This window comes from Anolis sagrei, chromosome 4, assembly GCF_037176765.1.
Source record: "Anolis sagrei isolate rAnoSag1 chromosome 4, rAnoSag1.mat, whole genome shotgun sequence".
Classification (NCBI taxonomy): Eukaryota; Metazoa; Chordata; class Lepidosauria; order Squamata; family Dactyloidae; genus Anolis; species Anolis sagrei.
In genome coordinates this window covers 199509727-199527594 of record NC_090024.1, presented here as the reverse complement: position 1 = coordinate 199527594, position 17868 = coordinate 199509727, and the positions used below count along the sequence as shown (strand labels likewise).

General features: G+C 39.7%; 1 protein-coding gene across 1 annotated transcript; it reads right to left on the bottom strand.

The window, feature by feature from the left end:
• Positions 1-1987: 1987 nt before the first annotated feature.
• DDX20 (DEAD-box helicase 20) lies at positions 1988-14069 on the bottom strand. Its single transcript, XM_060772743.2, has 11 exons — positions 13790-14069; positions 10603-10697; positions 9708-9876; positions 9013-9127; positions 8172-8314; positions 7544-7682; positions 7199-7261; positions 6676-6754; positions 5828-5933; positions 5638-5739; positions 1988-3911 (listed from the first exon to the last, which is right to left on the bottom strand). Exons 1-11 carry the CDS (start codon positions 14052-14054, stop codon positions 2830-2832), a joined length of 2358 nt encoding a protein of 785 aa, XP_060628726.2. The 5' UTR covers positions 14055-14069; the 3' UTR covers positions 1988-2829.
• Positions 14070-17868: the final 3799 nt, after the last annotated feature.

The window sequence follows — 17868 nt, the reverse complement described above, 5'->3', positions numbered from 1 at the left end:
CTAATCTGTCAAGATCGTTTTGAATTCTGCTCCTGTCCTCTGGACTATTGGCTATCCCTCCCAATTTGGTGTCGTCTGCAAACTTGATGATCATGCCTTCTAGCCCTTCATCTAAGTCATTAATAAAGATGTTGAACAGGACCGGGCCCAGGACGGAACCCTGCGGCACTCCACTTGTCACTTCTTTCCAAGATGAAGAGGAAGCATTAGTGAGCACTCTCTGTGTTCGTCCACTTAACCAATTCCAGATCCACCTCACCGTAGTTTTGCCTAGCCCACATTGGACTAGTTTCCTTGCCAGAAGGTCATGGGGGACCTTGTCGAAGGCCTTACTGAAATCCAGGTACGCTACATCCACGGCATTCCCTGCATCTACCCAGCTTGTAGCTCTATCGAAGAAAGAGATCAGATTAGTCTGACATGACTTGTTTTTGATAAATCCATGTTGACTATTAGCGATGACTGCATTTGTTTCTAAGTGTTTGCAGACCACTTCCTTAACAATCTTTTCCAGAATCTTGCCCGGTATCGACGTGAGGCTGACCGGACGGTAGTTGTTTGGGTCATCCTTTTTTCCCTTCTTGAAGATTGGGACCACATTGGCCCTCCTCCAATCTGCTGGAACTTCTCCCGTTCTCCAAGAACTCTCAAAGATGGTTGCCAATGGTTCCGAAATGACTTCCGCTAGTTCCTTCAATACTCTGGGGTGTAGTTGATCTGGCCCTGGGGACTTGAACTCATTAAGAGCGGCCAGGTATTCCTGAACGACTTCTTTCCCAATTTGGGGTTGGATGTCCTCCAAACCCTCATCCACTCCATCTTGCTGAGGTTGAAGACTCTCTTTTTGTGAGAAGACTGAGGCAAAGAAGGCATTAAGTAGTTCTGCCTTTTCCCTATCCCCTGTCAGCATTGCCCCATCTTCTCCTCGAAGAGGTCCTATCGCCTCCTTGTTTTTCCTTTTTCTACTGACATAAGAATAGAAGCCCTTTTTGGAATAATAAACAGGAAGCAATACACTGGAAGCTTAGTGACAAATGAGAAAGCATTCTTCCCATTTTCAAGCACTTATCAAGTGTTGGCCTGCCTTTTTTTATATGTAACCCTTGAGTAGCCTTCAGGCTAGAAAGGCGGAATAGAAATGCTGTAAATAAATAAATAAATAAACCCTGCCATAGCAATATTTCAATAGCTACTCCATACAAAACTACAGACTGGGTACTCATTACCCAGGGCATTTGAGACGATGTTTTGGATTTCAATTTTTTTGATTTTAGGGTATTTGCATATACATACATAATGAGATATTTTAGAGATGGAATCCAAATCTAAAAATGAAATTCACTGAGGTTTACAACTTACACACATAATCTGAAAGTAATTTTAAACAATATTTTAAATATGCTGTGCATGAAACAAAGATTGTGTACAATGAACCATCAAAAAGCAAAGGTTTCTCTATCTATGCTACCTATGGGGACAATTTGGGAGTATTTTAGAATTCCAGATAAGAGATCTTCCACCTTTGGTGTGATGGTTAAATCCCTGCTCAGGTACAACATTCACCAGATGACCTTAGACCAACTGTTACCCTTTGGAATTCCTTTAAAGGTAAAACTAAAAATGGGGGGAAAAGTTAGGACAAAAAAAAAAACCCCTTTCTTTCCAAAAAGTGAAAGCTGAAACAGTAGGTATCAGCTTTCAGATATGGACTTTTTTTCCTGACTTGTATGCAGGCAGGATGTAAACAGCACAATCTATCGAATAGTAAAGGATTAAATAATATGCTTCATCAAAACAGACAACATACTCTTGTTTTCATTTTAAAAAAATTTGGTCATGCAACAGCTTAAAGTTCAAATATATAAAGTTTAATCTGAAACTCCTCAATAGAAGCATCACTTAGTTTAGCCATGCTGGTTGGGACTGATGAGACTTGTATTCTCACTCCTGCTACCTTTAACAGTTATTTTTACATATTTAAAAATAGTAAAGTTAGCCACCAGATGTTTATTTCTGAACAGAAATACAGATATCTTGAGATAGACCAGGTCCAGAACCTTCTAGAAGTACACATTAAACTCATCTAAAACCACTAAGATTGGAAACTGCTGTATCTTAGCAGGCAGCCTGCCCATCACTTGAAATCTAGAAATTAGCTTGGTAAAGGTAAAGGTTTCCCTGGACATTAAGTCTAGTCGTTGTCCAACTCGGGGGGGGGGGGGGTGCTCATCTCCATTTCTAAGCTTTAGAATTGGCATTGTCCATAGAAACCTCCAAGGTCATGAGGCCAGCATGACTGCATGAGCGCCGTTACCTTCCTGCAGAAGCGGTACCTACTGATCAACTCATATTTGCATGTTTTCAAACTGCTAGGTTGGCAGAAGCTGGGTATAACAACAGGAATTCACTCCACTCCCTGGATTCAAACTGCAAACCTTTTGGTCAGCAAGTTCAGCAGCTCAACAGTTTAACCTGCTGCACCACCAGCAATTTAACCAGGCATAAGGAAGAAAAAGTTCTTGATCAAATGTATATGTATATCCCAAAATAAAACGGAACAAAAGCCATGAGCAATTATCATGTAGCTAATAGCACATCAGATTGATTGTAATGCCTTGGAAAACTCTTTCTACAGAAAGGAAAGAACACAAAGATTGTTTTTGCACTATTTACTAGCAACACTGCTAAACCTCTTCACCTTATGATGAATATATGGAACAGAATACAAATGGAACAAAATGGTAATATAAAAGTGTGTGAATCAAACAAAACCAACCAAAGATATTGACATGTTTAGACTGGAGGAACAATCTTAACACATTCTTCCCATTATCGATAACACCCCAACAATTCTTCAAAATAGACTGCATTGGCATGATAGGCAGTCACCACGTTGGGTGGTCTTTGGTACCTTTGATAATATGAATGAGAAGCTTCTTTATAATAGTCCCGCCATGCCCGATAATACATTCTCCAGTATTCCTCAGAACTCTGGTTCTCTGAACATTTATCATGAACTGTATTTTCTAAAGAGTTTTTCTTGGAAGGCTTGGTGATGGGAGCACGGCAGCTTTGCCTCTTCTGTTTGCTTTCTTTCATCTTCTTCTGCGTCAGAGATGCCTCTTCAACGCACTCAGGGAGACTGGCTTCCTGACTCTGACTTTGCATAGGCTGATGTGTTGAGAGAATGTTGTCACTATAGAGTGAAGATGAAGACCGTTTGACATAGGACTGGTCCTCTGGGCAATATGCAGATGATCCAGAACTGTGAGAGCTACTATCACTACCAGATTCTTCAGTCCATACCGCAGTAGTTGTTGCAATATTCATGCCAGATTCCATTCCTGTTGAATCAAAGCTATCACTTTCTGGGTGTTTAGGCTGCTCTCCAGGTCCTGTGAAAGTTCTTATGATCTCCACCTCTCTTTCTAACCCTTCCTTAATGAAGTAATCATAGTCATCAACAAACCCAGCCATGCTCCATGCATTGGTAAACGGACATTTCTTATAAGAGGACAAGCAAGGGATCTTAGGGAGCATGTTTTGTAAGGTTTTCTTGTCTATCTCCTCCTTACACTGTCCAGCCATATGGAGATCAGGTTCCACCTGGACTTTCTGCTGTGAGACCCTATAAGACTGCTGTTTCTCAGTTAAAGCTGCTTCATTGTGCTTTACTCTGCTTTTAAGTAGCTGCTTTTTCTTGAAAATTTGCTTTGGTTCTGCAGCAGGAACATTTTTACAAGCAACACGAGAAGCCTGCGCTCTGGAGCTTAATGTTTTATGTTGTATTGCCCCTTCCAGGCTTTTTGTTGGTATCACAGATGCACACAGTGAAGCATTGGGATAAGGGACAGAAGTGACTTCTACACCCCAACTTTCAAAGCGTTCCATCAGGTCAGGGGGGACAGGTTCTTCAAAAGAGAAAAATGCAGTTAGAAACTACACATCGTATCTAACAGAATCATAGAGTTGGAAGAGACCTCATGGGCTATCTAGTCCAACTCCCTTGCATGCAAGAAAAACACAATCAAAGCACCCCCAACAGATGGCCATCCAACCTCTGTTTAAAAGCCTCCAAAGAAGATGCTTCCACCACACTCTGAGATAGAGAGTTCCACCGTTGAACAGCTCTCGTGGTCAGGAAGTTCGTCCTAATGTTCACTTGGAATCACTTTTCCTTTCATTTGTAACCATTGTTCTCAGTCCTAGTCTCCAGAGCAGCAGAAATCAAGTCTGCTCCCTCTTTCTTATGACATTCTTTCAAATATTTAAACAAGGCTATCATGTATTGTTGAAGGATTTCATGGCCAGAATCACTGGGTTGTTGTACGTTTTTCGAGCCGTATGGCCATGTTCCAAAAGCATTCTCTCCTGATGTTTCACCTGCATCTATGGCAGGCATCCTCAGAGGTTGTGAGGTCCTCTGGAGAGAATGCTTCTGGAACATGGACATACAACCTGAAAAACGTACAACAGCCCATGGCTATCATGTCTTCCCTCATCCTTCTATGCATGTAATTAACACAGGGACATGATTCAGAGTACACCAATCAAACATTATTAACATTATTTTAAATTTTCAACTCTTTTATCATGTCTGCCCACTCTTAGCCCAAACATGCCTTCCATTCTGTAGCAAAAAAAAAATCAGGCCTGATGTATATTTTAGTTCTTTCATATCCTATAACTATTTTTACGCACAACCGAGAATTTTTAAATTAAGAAGCTGAAACACAGAAACATTGATCTTCAATTAAATATTACTATATGTGTCAAGACATAATTTGTGTTAAAAGTACTTGTCAGCTTACAAAAAAAAATTGGAAAGATCAAGACAAAGACATCTGCTTTAAGTCAGAAAACATTATATTGTACAGAAAAATAGTCCCAGTGGGAAGTTAACCAATGGTCATATATAGATTAACTCCTACACCCTACTCAAAGGGGTGTATAACAAAATAACCTTGGAACATGCATTCCTCTAAATCAATGGATCCCAACCTTCCAGGTGTTTTGGAATTCAGCTCCCACAATTCCTAACAGCTGGTAAACCGGCTGGGTTTTCTGGGAGTTGAAGTCCAAAACAACCAGAGGAAAAAAGGTTGAAATGACTGCTTTAAATGCATTTAAAGGAATAGATTTCAGACAAATCCAGATGACTTAATTTTTTGCTGAATTGTTCTGGCAGATACATAATATCCTCATGGATTTTCACCTTGTCTAAAATCACTTTCTTTTATTTGCTGAAGGGAAGTACTTCTTAATATTTATAATGTACTGTAAAAGGTTCATGTCTTCTATTAGAAGCAGTTTCAAATTAAAGTATTTTAATACAACACGTTATTTGCTGGGACAATTAATCACTTTAATCTTAACAATAATACCATTATCAAAGTTAATGCCAAAGGATTTAATTTTATAAACTTCAAAATATGAAAAGCGAAAAACTCAAAACATAAAGTTTCAAAAATTGAGTAACAGCATTATCCTACAAATGCCTACACAGAAGCAGGTCTCAATGATTTCAGTGCAACTTGATCGAAGGTAAGCATGACTAGAACCCCAGTCTATTTTAATGTCTTTGGGATGCCATTCAAAATTCAAGCACCACTTTTTCACACGTACAAAAAGATATACCTGGTAAAGGAAGAAGGTGAAGGTTACATTTCTGTGCAATTTTCATCATCATGTTTTCTTCTTCTCCACGGCAGCAATATGTCACTGAGAGTCCCAAGGTTCCTGGAACAAGGAAGAAAGATAAATTAATAAGGCCAGTGTTGTAAATTCAACATCTGCTGCTGCCCAGCAAATTAAAAATAGCATTTACCAAAGCGTCCTGCTCTTCCAATCCGATGCATGTATGTTTCCCAGTCCAAAGGAACATCTAAGTTGATGACTAGATTCACCTTCTCAGCATCAATGCCACGTGACGTCTGGAGGAAAGGAAGGGATCAAAGCCAGTTGTGAGCAGAAGACATGCCAGCACATATAACAGTCCATCCATTCAGATGTCCTCCCATTTACTCCAGTCTGTGGTGAGCTCCACAGAATGAAAAGGTGAAAATGCAAAACACACACACATGCAGTAATTCAGCTTCTGTAGTACAACAGATTGCATTCCTTAATTATTTATTCTAAATTATTCTGAAAAGTCAGTAGTCACAATTCAAGAAAGAGTCAATTTCAATGAAATTAAAATCTTGCACAAATTTCAATAAACATGTTGTTTGACTTGATGCTGGGAAGACAGTGCAGCTTCATATGGACACTCAATCAAGTCTAACTGTGCTATCTTATTTAACAGAAATTGTGGTGCACAATTTTTGTGATAGGAGTACAATGAACACAATTGCCAAATTTATGTCTATGCCTAGAAGCAGGTGAAAGGCCCCTTCTCCTTCACCCAAACTGCCAGTCCTGGCTTTGGGGGAGAGAAGAGGCAGGTACTGCTCCATCATACTCCGGCCCAGGAGATTAAAGGACCTCTCCCCATCCCAAATAAATAAATAAGGGGGAAGAGAAGTATTATTGCCTCAATTGTGGAAGGAAAATCTATACATTGTTCATTTTTCAGAGGCAAGACTGTCCTAGTTTTAACTTTAATGTGACTGCTTCTCAGTTCGGTAGAAAATATGTTTGCAAGCTATACATTAAGTTGAAATAGGAAAATCTCACCAAATCAGTTGAAATCAAGACCCTGCAATGGAACTGCTTGAGTTTAGCCATGGCATCAAGTCGCTGGTTCTGATTCATACTGCCTAAAGGCACAAATTTCAAAACGAAGTATGAGTGTGGGAGGACAAACCGGCTTACTAGCAGAAGCATTAGGGCAACTCACTGTTCAATGCCCAGACTGATAAAATTCAAATATGAATTCACAAAAATTATGTCTACTACACATGAGTGTCTAATGCAGCTGCAGGGCATGATGAAAGTAGAATGCAATTTGAAACAGAAGAATCATGTCTTACAAAACTATGCTGAGTATTCTTTGAACACAAAGAAATGCTCTTTTGTTCATACTATCTTATATTAATACTGCAATTTTACATATCCACATAAATATTAATCTTGCTCAGTTTAATGAACTTATTGCCATACGAGTACATACAGGGAACTTAAAATCAATCTGCCTCATAATATACACTAATGTTTATAAACCTGCTTCAGCTGCCATGAAATTAGAAATGGGACCTACTTGCCTGAAATACATTCAGCAGGAAAACCTTTGGATGTCAGTAAAGCTGCCAGGTGCTGGGCTCTTCAGTGAGAAAGACAAAATCAAAGTATCAATACCAAAGTAATGGCTATTTAACTTACAACAGGGTTAGCATTTCAGAAAGAGGTTTATCTTTAAAATACATTTAACCTTATATATCACATGTATCCTAGAAAACCAATCTTAAATATATATTTTTTGTCCTGATGATATTATCTCTAACCATGCACATTTGGCATTTGCTTCAGGGAAAAAGAAGGAAACACCAGGTAACTGCTTTTATTTTGTCAGCTTATTATATAATTTAAAGGAAAAGCAAAATACCGGCTGTGTAGATTTGAGAAGACCAGGGCCTGGTTGAAAGGAATCTTGCTGAACAGCTCCAGTAAATGTTCGGCCTTCTCCTCAAAAGTTTTATGAGGCAATGGGTGAGAATTCACAACTTTGAAGTACTGCTTCAGTCCTAACCAAGACAGGATGAGCTTATATATCATACAAAACAAAGTAAAAACACAAAGGTACCTAGATGCAAGAATAAACATAAACATTAAACATAAACATTAAATGCTTTCACCAACTATATCTGACCAAATTTTTGCTGTTCATAGCAATAGTTCAGCAGAAAGCTCAGTTTATTCTAGATATTTATTTACTGATACACTAAGCTGTAGAACCAAGTGTACATTTATTAAATACTGGGGGTTGCACAGTGGTGGGCAAATGGAAATCTACTGAATCTCTAGGTGATTTTCAGTATTCCACCAATGATTTCTAATCTGCCGTTGTTTAACAATATGTTGTTGAAATGAACATGATCTGGAGTAAGGAGACAGCTCTGACATTAAAAGTAAATTAGTTAATTCCAAGTGACTTTTTATACCATTATCATTTACAAACAAAAAACAAAAAAACACAAAAAAAACCAGAAATATAAAAATCACATCATACATACCAATGAGGCTTGGGTCAGTGGGATTTAATCTCACAAAAGTGGGATCTCTCATGTATCTAGTCAGGGTATTAGCCAGTGATTCTGGATAGGTGGCTGAAACAGCTAACATCTGCTTATTGGCTGGCAGAGAAGAATAAATCCAACTAAGAAAAAAAGGAGAAAAAAGAATGCAGCAATTTAAAAATGCTTCAGCTGGTATTTCACTTTAGGCTGCATTTTTCAAAAGGAAGAATAGTCTAATTTAGAAGTGATCTACGTAAAAGCTACTATGACCAGATGTGGCTATTTATTTACTTTATTTATAACCCCCTCAAGGTGGCTTACAATTGTAAGCAACAATTCAATGGCATGTAAATCATACATATATAATAAAATAAACATATATATTAAAACAACAATTAAAAACATCAAACCTTAAAAACAGTTGTTATAATCACAGCTTGTTCCCACTCCATAAATGAACCCAGACATTTCTTCAAAGTTCTGCCTTCCCCCAAAGATAAATGGGTAAAAGAGTTATGGCTGGGTGTCATTCCAATATTGATAATATCATACTCCAGACCAACACCTGATTTCTCCTAGAAGCTTTATACAAATTTAGATGAACTGAACACAGGTGGGAATCCTGTGGCACTCCACTACAAGTTTACAATTTACTCAGAGAATACACTGTACTCTTCAGACATTCTAAGACTCCAGAGGAGTTACGTGAACATGCATTACGGAAGCCAGATCCTTTTGCAAAATAAAAGAGATGATTGTGGCACAATGTTCACAAAATCTATGTCATAAAGCGTACACCAACAAAGCTTCCTAAGACATTTTTCATTATCACTCGTACTTGATTTGCTCCTGGAAACTGCCTTCTTCCAGAAGCTTATCAGCTTCATCAAGAATGAAGAGACGGATGCTGGATGTATTCAGGAAGTCCAGCTCTATGAGTTGTTTTATACGACCTGCCAATCAGAAAAATCACCTTAATGCCTCATGTATCTATGGAGACAACTATATTATATAAATCTATAGAGATTGAGTATAATTTGTACAAAATGCTTGAAACCAAACATGTAGAGTATTTCAAATTTTGAAATACTTGCATAGACATAAGGTATCTTGGAAGTGACATTGAAGTCTAAACGTGAATTTCATTAATGTCTTAAATACCCCGTATACACATAAACTGCGGGTAATTTTATACACAACATTTTAAATAATTGTGTGCATAAAACTAAATTTGAGTACACTGAACCATCAGACAGTGAATGTGCCATTTACTCAGCCACCCATGCAAATATTTCTGGAGTTACTTTGATTCTAGAATTCCAGTTAAGGGACATTCAATCTGTATAACATACCCAACTGTATAAACTCACATTAAAGAAACTTTAGAAATAGCAATCTTTAGAAATATGAGTTTTTAAAAACATGCTTTCTGTAGCTCAGGGTATCAACTGTAACACAATTACAGAAGACATGATCTGCCCACACATTTTGTAGCACCTGATAAAAATCAATGAAATGCTATTTTTTTCTTACCAGGGGTGCCAACTGCAATATGACACTTTTTCAACCTTAATTTATCTTGATTTAAAGGTGTGCCTCCAATAAAAACATGACACTCCAAGCCTTCCATTTTGATCCCAATAGTTGTAATAACTGCATGTATCTGTACAGCAATTTCTCGAGTGGGAGCCAAAACTAGAATCTGAAATAAATAAAGTTCAACTCTGAATAAAACAGACATTGAGAATTGTGTCAGAAGGAAATTGAGAATACAGTTATAATGTATTTTTTTTAAAAAAAAAAAAACACAACGTTAAAAACTTGGCATTATGTTAAATTTCCTTTGACCAGAAACTGGCCACTTGGAATGCCTCTGGTGTCACTGTAAAAAAGTCCTCCATTGGGCATGTGGCAGGGCTCAGGTTGCATTGTAGTAAGTGGTCTGTGGTTTGCTCTTCTCCACACTTGCATGTTGTGGACTCCACTTTGTAGCCCCATTTCTTTAGATTGGCTCTGCATCTTGTGGTACCAGAGCACAGTCTGTAAAGTGCCTTCCAAGTCACCCAGTCTTCTGTGTGCCCAGGAGGGAGTTTCTCATCCGATATCAGCTACTGATTGAGATTCCAAGTTTTAACTTGCCCCTTCTGGATTCTCACTTGCTGAGGTGTTCCTGCAAGCATCTCTAATAGATCTTAGAAAGCTATTTCTTGGTTTAAGATGTTGGCATGCTGGCTGATAATTGTACAGAGTTTAAACAGATACGGCAGGTTCTCTACCATAAGAATAAATAGCACAGATCAATATGGACAGGTGAACAAATCAAAATGCCTGTTAATAACTATGTTATGTTGTTATTTGTAAGTTTGCCTTTAACGTTCACGGCATTTTTGTGCTTTTCTAAAAATGTACACTTTGATATAAAGCCCACCTGTGTAACTGGACTTTCCAGGATAAGAGAATCAAGTGCAACAGTAGAGAAGACGCAGGTTTTACCAGTACCAGATTTTGCTTGTACAATGAGATCTGAAAGATAAAGAAAGGGACAAGGGTCCATCACAAGGAAGCCAGGTCAGGGGACTTGCATGAATAGGAAATGAAGTTTTCAAAGTGAGATGGGATGGTATTCTAGAAACCTTATTAGGAATTCCTCAATCACAACACCTGCTATGGTGAACAACCTATCTTAAAAGATTAACATCATTACTGCACTATCCTTTGCAAAGAGCATGGGCTTATTGAAGCTTTTTCAACTCACACAATGTGCCAGTACATCTAGTAGACTGGGTAATCATCACAAAATTTGTTTTCGGAGAAGCAGACATATTATACTTATACAACAAAAACATCTAACCTTCTTAAACCATAACAAATTTATTAAACCCCCTGTTTCAGCAGCTTCACCGGCTGACAGTCTGTTTCCGGGCACAATTCAAAATGCTGTTTATGACCTTTAAAGCCTGAGACGTTTCAGGTACAGGCTATTTGGCTGACCACATCCCCTTGTACAAGCCTGCCCTGCCTTGAGATGTTTAGGAGAGGTCCCTCTCTCGGCCCCACCTCCATCTCAAGCTTGGTTGGTGGGAACATGTGGCTGCTCCACGACTCTGGAACTCCTTGCCCAGGGAAGCCAGAATGGCCCACTCCCTGCTGCTCTTCTGGCAGCAGGTTAAAACCTTTTTATTCAGACAGGCTTTTAAAGAGGCTGCTGTGGTTTTTAACTTTGAATATGTTCTAATGGATTTTAACTGTGAATTTTTAATACTGTTAGGTTTAATTCTGTTTAAATGTTTGCATATTTGTATATTTTAATTGTATGTTAATGCTTTTATGTTAAACTGCTTTGAGTCTCCTTCAGGAGAGATAAAGCAGGGTATCAATAAATATAATAACAACAAGAACAACAATAAAGATAATAATAGGTTAAGTTGTCATTACAGCAGAAGTACTGTGACTAGGACTCAGGGGTGTGTATATTTGCCATTAAGTTACCAGTTGACTTTTGGCTAAGTCATGGAGAATGACAGATTATGGGAGCTACAGTTCAAAAACATGATGGGGACCCTTTGGGAAACCCCAACACTTGAATAACCATAGATGCATTTAAAACTATAGAACTGATGCAGTCTAACGCTTCAACTGGCATGGCTCAATGTCTTCTCCACCAAACCACTCTCCTGATTCCATAGCACTAAGCCATAGCAGTTAAAGTGGTTGTCAAAGTGCATTAATTCTATAGTGTAGATGCATCCCATGTGTTTGGCAACCTCCAAAAGCTAAATAAAACCACCAATCCCACTAAGCTTCATTCCTCTGAAATGTCCTTTTCTGCAATACAAAAGTTCATGTCTTGATCTCGTTTCTGACAGTAAATGAAGAATCCATTCAATTTAGAAATTAATTACAATTTAAACTTTTCTTAAATTTTAATTTTATTTTGTTACAAATGAAGCAACCAGAGCCTTAACGAGAAGACTTCTTAAGGTTGCTATAAGTTTTTTGGGTGTATGGCCATGTTTCTGAAGCATTATTTCCTGACATTCTGCCTGCATCTATGGCAGGCATAATGTCAGGAGAGAATGCTTCTGGAACATGGCCATACAGCCGAAAATCAACCCAGTGATTCTGGGTAGGAAAGCCTTTGACAAGACTTCTTGAGTTTCCCCAGTCTGAGCAGAAAAAAAATAGCAAAGCACAGACAAGAGAGTAGGGAGGACCTGCTCTCAATCCCACCGACATCGCAAACGCAACTGGTGAGGATGAGGGACAGAGCCTTCTCAGCAGTGGCCCCCTGCCTGTGGAAAGCTCTCCCCAGAGATATCAGAGTGGCCACATCCCTTTTGTCTGTTAGAAGGAAAATCAAGACCTGGCTATAGGACCAAGCGGTTGATCAGTGAGCAACAAGTAAAAGGAGATTTTAACACTTACGGCAATGATTTGACCCAGACTGGATTTTGGACTCCAATTTTTAATAGGCGTGTGTTAATTAATTGTTTTAACTAATGTTTTTCATATTTTTCAATATGTTTAATGTACTGTTGATTGTTTTATGATGATGACACCATATGATGCTTTGTGAAGCCGCCCTCGGAAGGGTGGGATATAAATATAGGAAATAAATAAATAATAAATAAGACGCAAAAAACCCCAAAACAAACTAAGGACGCACCTCTTCTACACTGTAGACTTAAAGCAGTTTGTCACCATTTAACTACCATGGCTCAATACTATGGAATCTATATAAATAAAAATGTAATGTTCATTTGTGGGATTAACAGAACTCAAAAACCACTGGACGAATTGACACCAAATTTGGACACAAGACACCTAACAACCCAATGTATGCCCTTCACTCAAAAAAAATAATTTTGTCATTTGGGAGTTGTAGTTGCTGGGATTTATCGTCACCTACAATCAAAGAGCATTCTGAACCCCACCAACGATGGAATTGAACCAAATTCGGCAAACAGAACTCCCATGACCAACAGAAAATACTGGAAGGGTTTGGTGGGCAGTGTCCTTTGGTTTTGGAGTTGTCGTTCACCTACATCCAGAGAGCACTGTGGACTCAAACAATGATGAATCTGGATCAAACTCCACACAAATACTCAATATGCCCAAATATGAACACTGGTGAACTTTGGGGAAAATAGAATCTTGACATTTGGGAGTTGTAGTTGCTGGGATTAATAGTTCACCTACAATCACAGAGCATTCTGAACCCCACCAACGACAGAATTGGGCCAAACCTCCCACACAGAATCCCCATGTGGGCCACAGCAACGCGTGGCAGGGGACGGCTAGTCATGAATATTTTCGTTTTACATGGTCTTTAGCTCCCTATGCCAACAAAAATGCTGGTGCCTCGCCAAACTACAACTCCCTGGACCCCATAGCACTAAGCCATGGCTGTGATGCCAAACTGCATTGAATCTAGTCTAGATCAGGTATGGGCAAGCTTTGGCCCTCCAGGTGTTTTGGACTTCAACTCCCACAATTCCTAACAGCCTACCGGCTGTTAGGAATTGTGGGAGTTGAAGTCCAAAACACCTGGAGGGCCAAAGCTTGCCTATACCTGATCTAAATGCAGCCTAAGAGCCACAACGTCCTCCCCTCACCTAAACCACATCTCCCGAGAGGGATGGCTTTCAGCTGCACGGGAGAAGGCCTCAGAAACCCGGCAGCCTTCAGTCCTTCCAGCACCAGCGGGGACAGCAGCAGCGAGCTGAAGTCTTCGGGCCCTTCTTGCAAGTGAACGTCCCGGGTACGAAGCCAGCCCTCAGCGTGAGATGCTTCCACAGCCGCCATCTTGGACAGAATGCTGCCGCAAATCTCGCGAGAAGTCCGGACTAGAATGAGAGCAGGTTCTCCCCACCTCTGCATCGTCCCGCGCGGCGAACGCCAGCGAATGAGAACAAACCATTTGAGAGAGGAGGGGTGGAAGGAGGAGGAATAGCACTTTGGCGCCCAAAGGGAGGGGAGGGAGTAAACGATGGAGCCTGATTGGACAAAGATTCAGAAGGTGGGAGAAACCATTGGGCAAGCTGAAGGGGAGGGGCGTAGTTCAATCTCGTTCAAACTTGGGCTTACTGAACTGCACAGTTGAGAGAATAGGAAGCATGTGTCATAATAGCTTATTGTTATCTGTATATTTATCATCCTTGGGGCTGTAATCCTGACAGATACTGTGCAAAGTCTCTAGTAATCCGTGACATTTCCTTTTTGAATGAATGACGCACATACGAGGGTTGACTGAAAAGTAAAGCCTCCACCTTCATTACTTGGGTTTGGAGGGGAATATTTTAATAAATCAAACACAGAAAAAATTAACAAAATCTGGCTACCAGTATTTTAAAAACCCTCTAAAATTACAACAGCAAAACAACAGAGAGGAAACAATCTGGGACCTCTAATCACCTCTCAACAAAAGATTGCCCCAGGCACAGTCAGACCATTGTATGCTAATCAAGGTGGTCAGTTGAAACATTCACTGTCCCACCCTGGTCATTCCACAGATATATAAACCCTTTTTCCTAGTTCCAACAGACCTCTGAGGATGCTTGCCATAGATGCAGGCAAAATGTCAGGAGAGAATGCCTCTAGAATATGGCCATATAGCCCGAAAAAACCTACAACAACCCAGTGATTCTCGCCATGAAAGCTTTCGAAAATACAGAAATAATCCTTAGAATGTGCTCTTTAACTACCACTATTCACTTTTCCACATAATCACCAGACAATTGGATACATTTCTGCCAACGATGAACAAGTTTTCTGAAGCCGTCACAGAAGAAGTCGACACTCTGTTTGCGCAACCAGCGCCTCACAGTTCTCTCAATGTCTTCATCAGAAGCATAATGATGTTCCTGCAGATCTTTCATTATCGGGAACAGGATAGAAGTCAGACAGGGCTAAATCTGGACTGGGTTGTTGTAGGTTTTTTCGGGCTATATGGCCATGTTCTAGAGGCATTCTCTCCTGACGTTTCGCCTCAGAGGTAGTGAGGTCTGTTGGAACTAGGAAAAAGGGTTTATATATCTGTGGAATGACCAGGGTGGGACAAAGGACTTTTCTCTGCTGGAGCTTGTCCCACCCTGGTCATTCCACAGATATATAAACCCAGTTTTCCTAGTTCCACCAGATTTATGCTTGCCATAGATGCAGGCGAAACATCAGGAGAGAATGCCTCTAGAACATGGCCATATAGCCCGAAAAAACCTACAACAACCCATTGATTCTGGCCATGAAAACCTTCGACAATACATTAAATCTGGACTGTGTGGAGGATGCCATACGGTGGTGAGATCCAGCCTCTGAAGTTTCGAGTCTGTGCATTTTCATTTCAGGCATCAGCATTCTGGGTACCCATCGTGCACAGATTTTTCAATAGCCAAGCAAAGCAATAATGTGACCCACACGTTCTTGTGAATTCCGATTATGCTTGAAATTTCTCTCTGAGTTATACAACGATCATCCTGAATCAATCTGTCAACCATTTGCTTGTGAAACTCAATGGTTGCTGTCACAGGACGTCCAGCTCTTTGTTTGTCACGCAAGTCAGATTTTCCCACCTCATTACCTTTAAACTTTCTCGCCCAATGATGCACAGTACTCACATCAACACAATCACCATAAACAGCTTGCATTATTTGATGAATCTCCTTTGGGGTGACACTTTCTGCTGTCAAGAATTCAATGACTACACATTGCTTAAGTCGCATTGACCGACCATCTGCGCAGGGTTCCATTCTTCACACTTTAATAACACAACTGTTCAATGTTAAGGCTTCCCACCAAAATGGAACTGTCAAGGAGAGCCTAATGAACAAGCCAGTACCTGCCGCATACCAGTACTGCCATCTGTTGAGTTGCGAAGGTGGAGGCATTATATTTCATTGAACCCTCGTATATCTAATTGTGTGCGGGGGGAGGGGGGTGGTATTTGTTTCTAAATTATTAGCTGCCTTGAGTTCCTATAATGATGATGATGATGATGATGATGATGATAGTAATAATGGTGAATTAGAACAACACATCTATTTGGAATAAATCCATGGATATAAATCTTTCAATTCTTCTACACTGTAGAATCAATGCGGTTTTGGCACCACCAACTGCCAAGGCTCAATGCTATGGAATCAAGGGAGTTGTAGTTTGACAAGGTCTTTAACCTTCTCCTCCCCAAATTACAATTCCCAGGATTCCATAGCACTGACCCATGTCTGTTTAAAGTGGTGTCAAATTGCATCAATTCCACACTGTGGGTGGACCCCTTGTCTTCAAATAGGAATCTATAGGAATGGAATGGGCGTCCTCAAGCAAATCTTTGTCCTCTTTCTATGGCTCCTTCCACACATCTGAATTAAAATCCCACATTACCTGCTTTGAACTTGGATATATGGCAATGTGGACTCAGACAATCCAGTTCAAAGCAGATATTGTGGGTTATTCTGCCTTAATATTCTGGGTTATATGGCTGTGTGGAAAGGCACTATGTTGATTGTCCTTTTTATTATGTTCTAGGCTAGTTTGAGAACAGTTTCCAAAAAGGAGCATTTCCAAAAAGAAATAACATTCTGATTATATTGCTGGGGGGGGGGTTAAAATTTGTTGTGATATGGTAATTTGAAATAGTGGTCAGCAGTATTCTTTAGTTAAATTCTATATTAGACTCATAGAGTTAGAAAAGACCGTATGGGCCATCCACCTTAACTCCTGCCATGCAGGAAAAGCACAATCAAAGTACGCCTGACAGATGGCCATCCAGTCTCTCTTTAAAAGTTTGCAAGGACGGAGCTTCCACCACACTCCAAAACAGTTCCACTGCTGAACAGCTCTCACAGTCATGAAATTCCTCTTAATTTTCCAGTGGAATCTCCTTTCCTCTAATTTTAACCCATTGCTCCATGTTCTGAGACTACACTGCCATATATTCCAGTTCAAAGCAGGAAATGTGGGATATTATTCAGCTGTGTGGGATATTATTCAGCTGTGTCTCCAGAGCAGCAGAAAACAAGTCTCCTCCCACTTCCTTATGACATCCTTTCACATGTTTATACATGACTATCATGTCTCCTCTCAAACTTCTCTTCTGCAGGCGAAAAATACTCATCTATTTAAGGCACTCCTCATATGGCATTGCCCTCCTCTGGAGACCTCACAAGGTTTTCATTTTGAATTGCTATTCTTAGCAAATGATACTTATTAGTTACTGGTTAAAATAAATTCACATAACAAGTTTAGTTGTTGGGTTGCTGTGAGTTTTCCGGGCTGTTAATAGATATTGGAAATACTGATTCTCGCCAGAAGAGGGTGCAATCTGCATATAGGATACATCTTTTATACAGTATTGATGTTTGATGTGCAGGGAGAGTATAATTCAAAATAGTTGCTCGGCATCAAAAATAATCCCACTTCTTATTAATGAGAAGGAGTAACAAATTAACCAAGCGCATGTGAAGGCATACAAAATCAGGTGTGGTGATCGAACATTTGGAAATAAGCCACATGAATGTTGCAAGAGCAGTAGCTCAAGGAACATGCGTTATATTTCTTATGGGTAAGAATTTAGATTAACTAGTATATTTGGTTAGTCTTTGAACTATTTTATCACAACATGAAGACATCTCAGGAAATCTCATTCTTGTGTTATGGGCCTGACTCATTTTCATTTCCGGATCTACACAATCAATATATG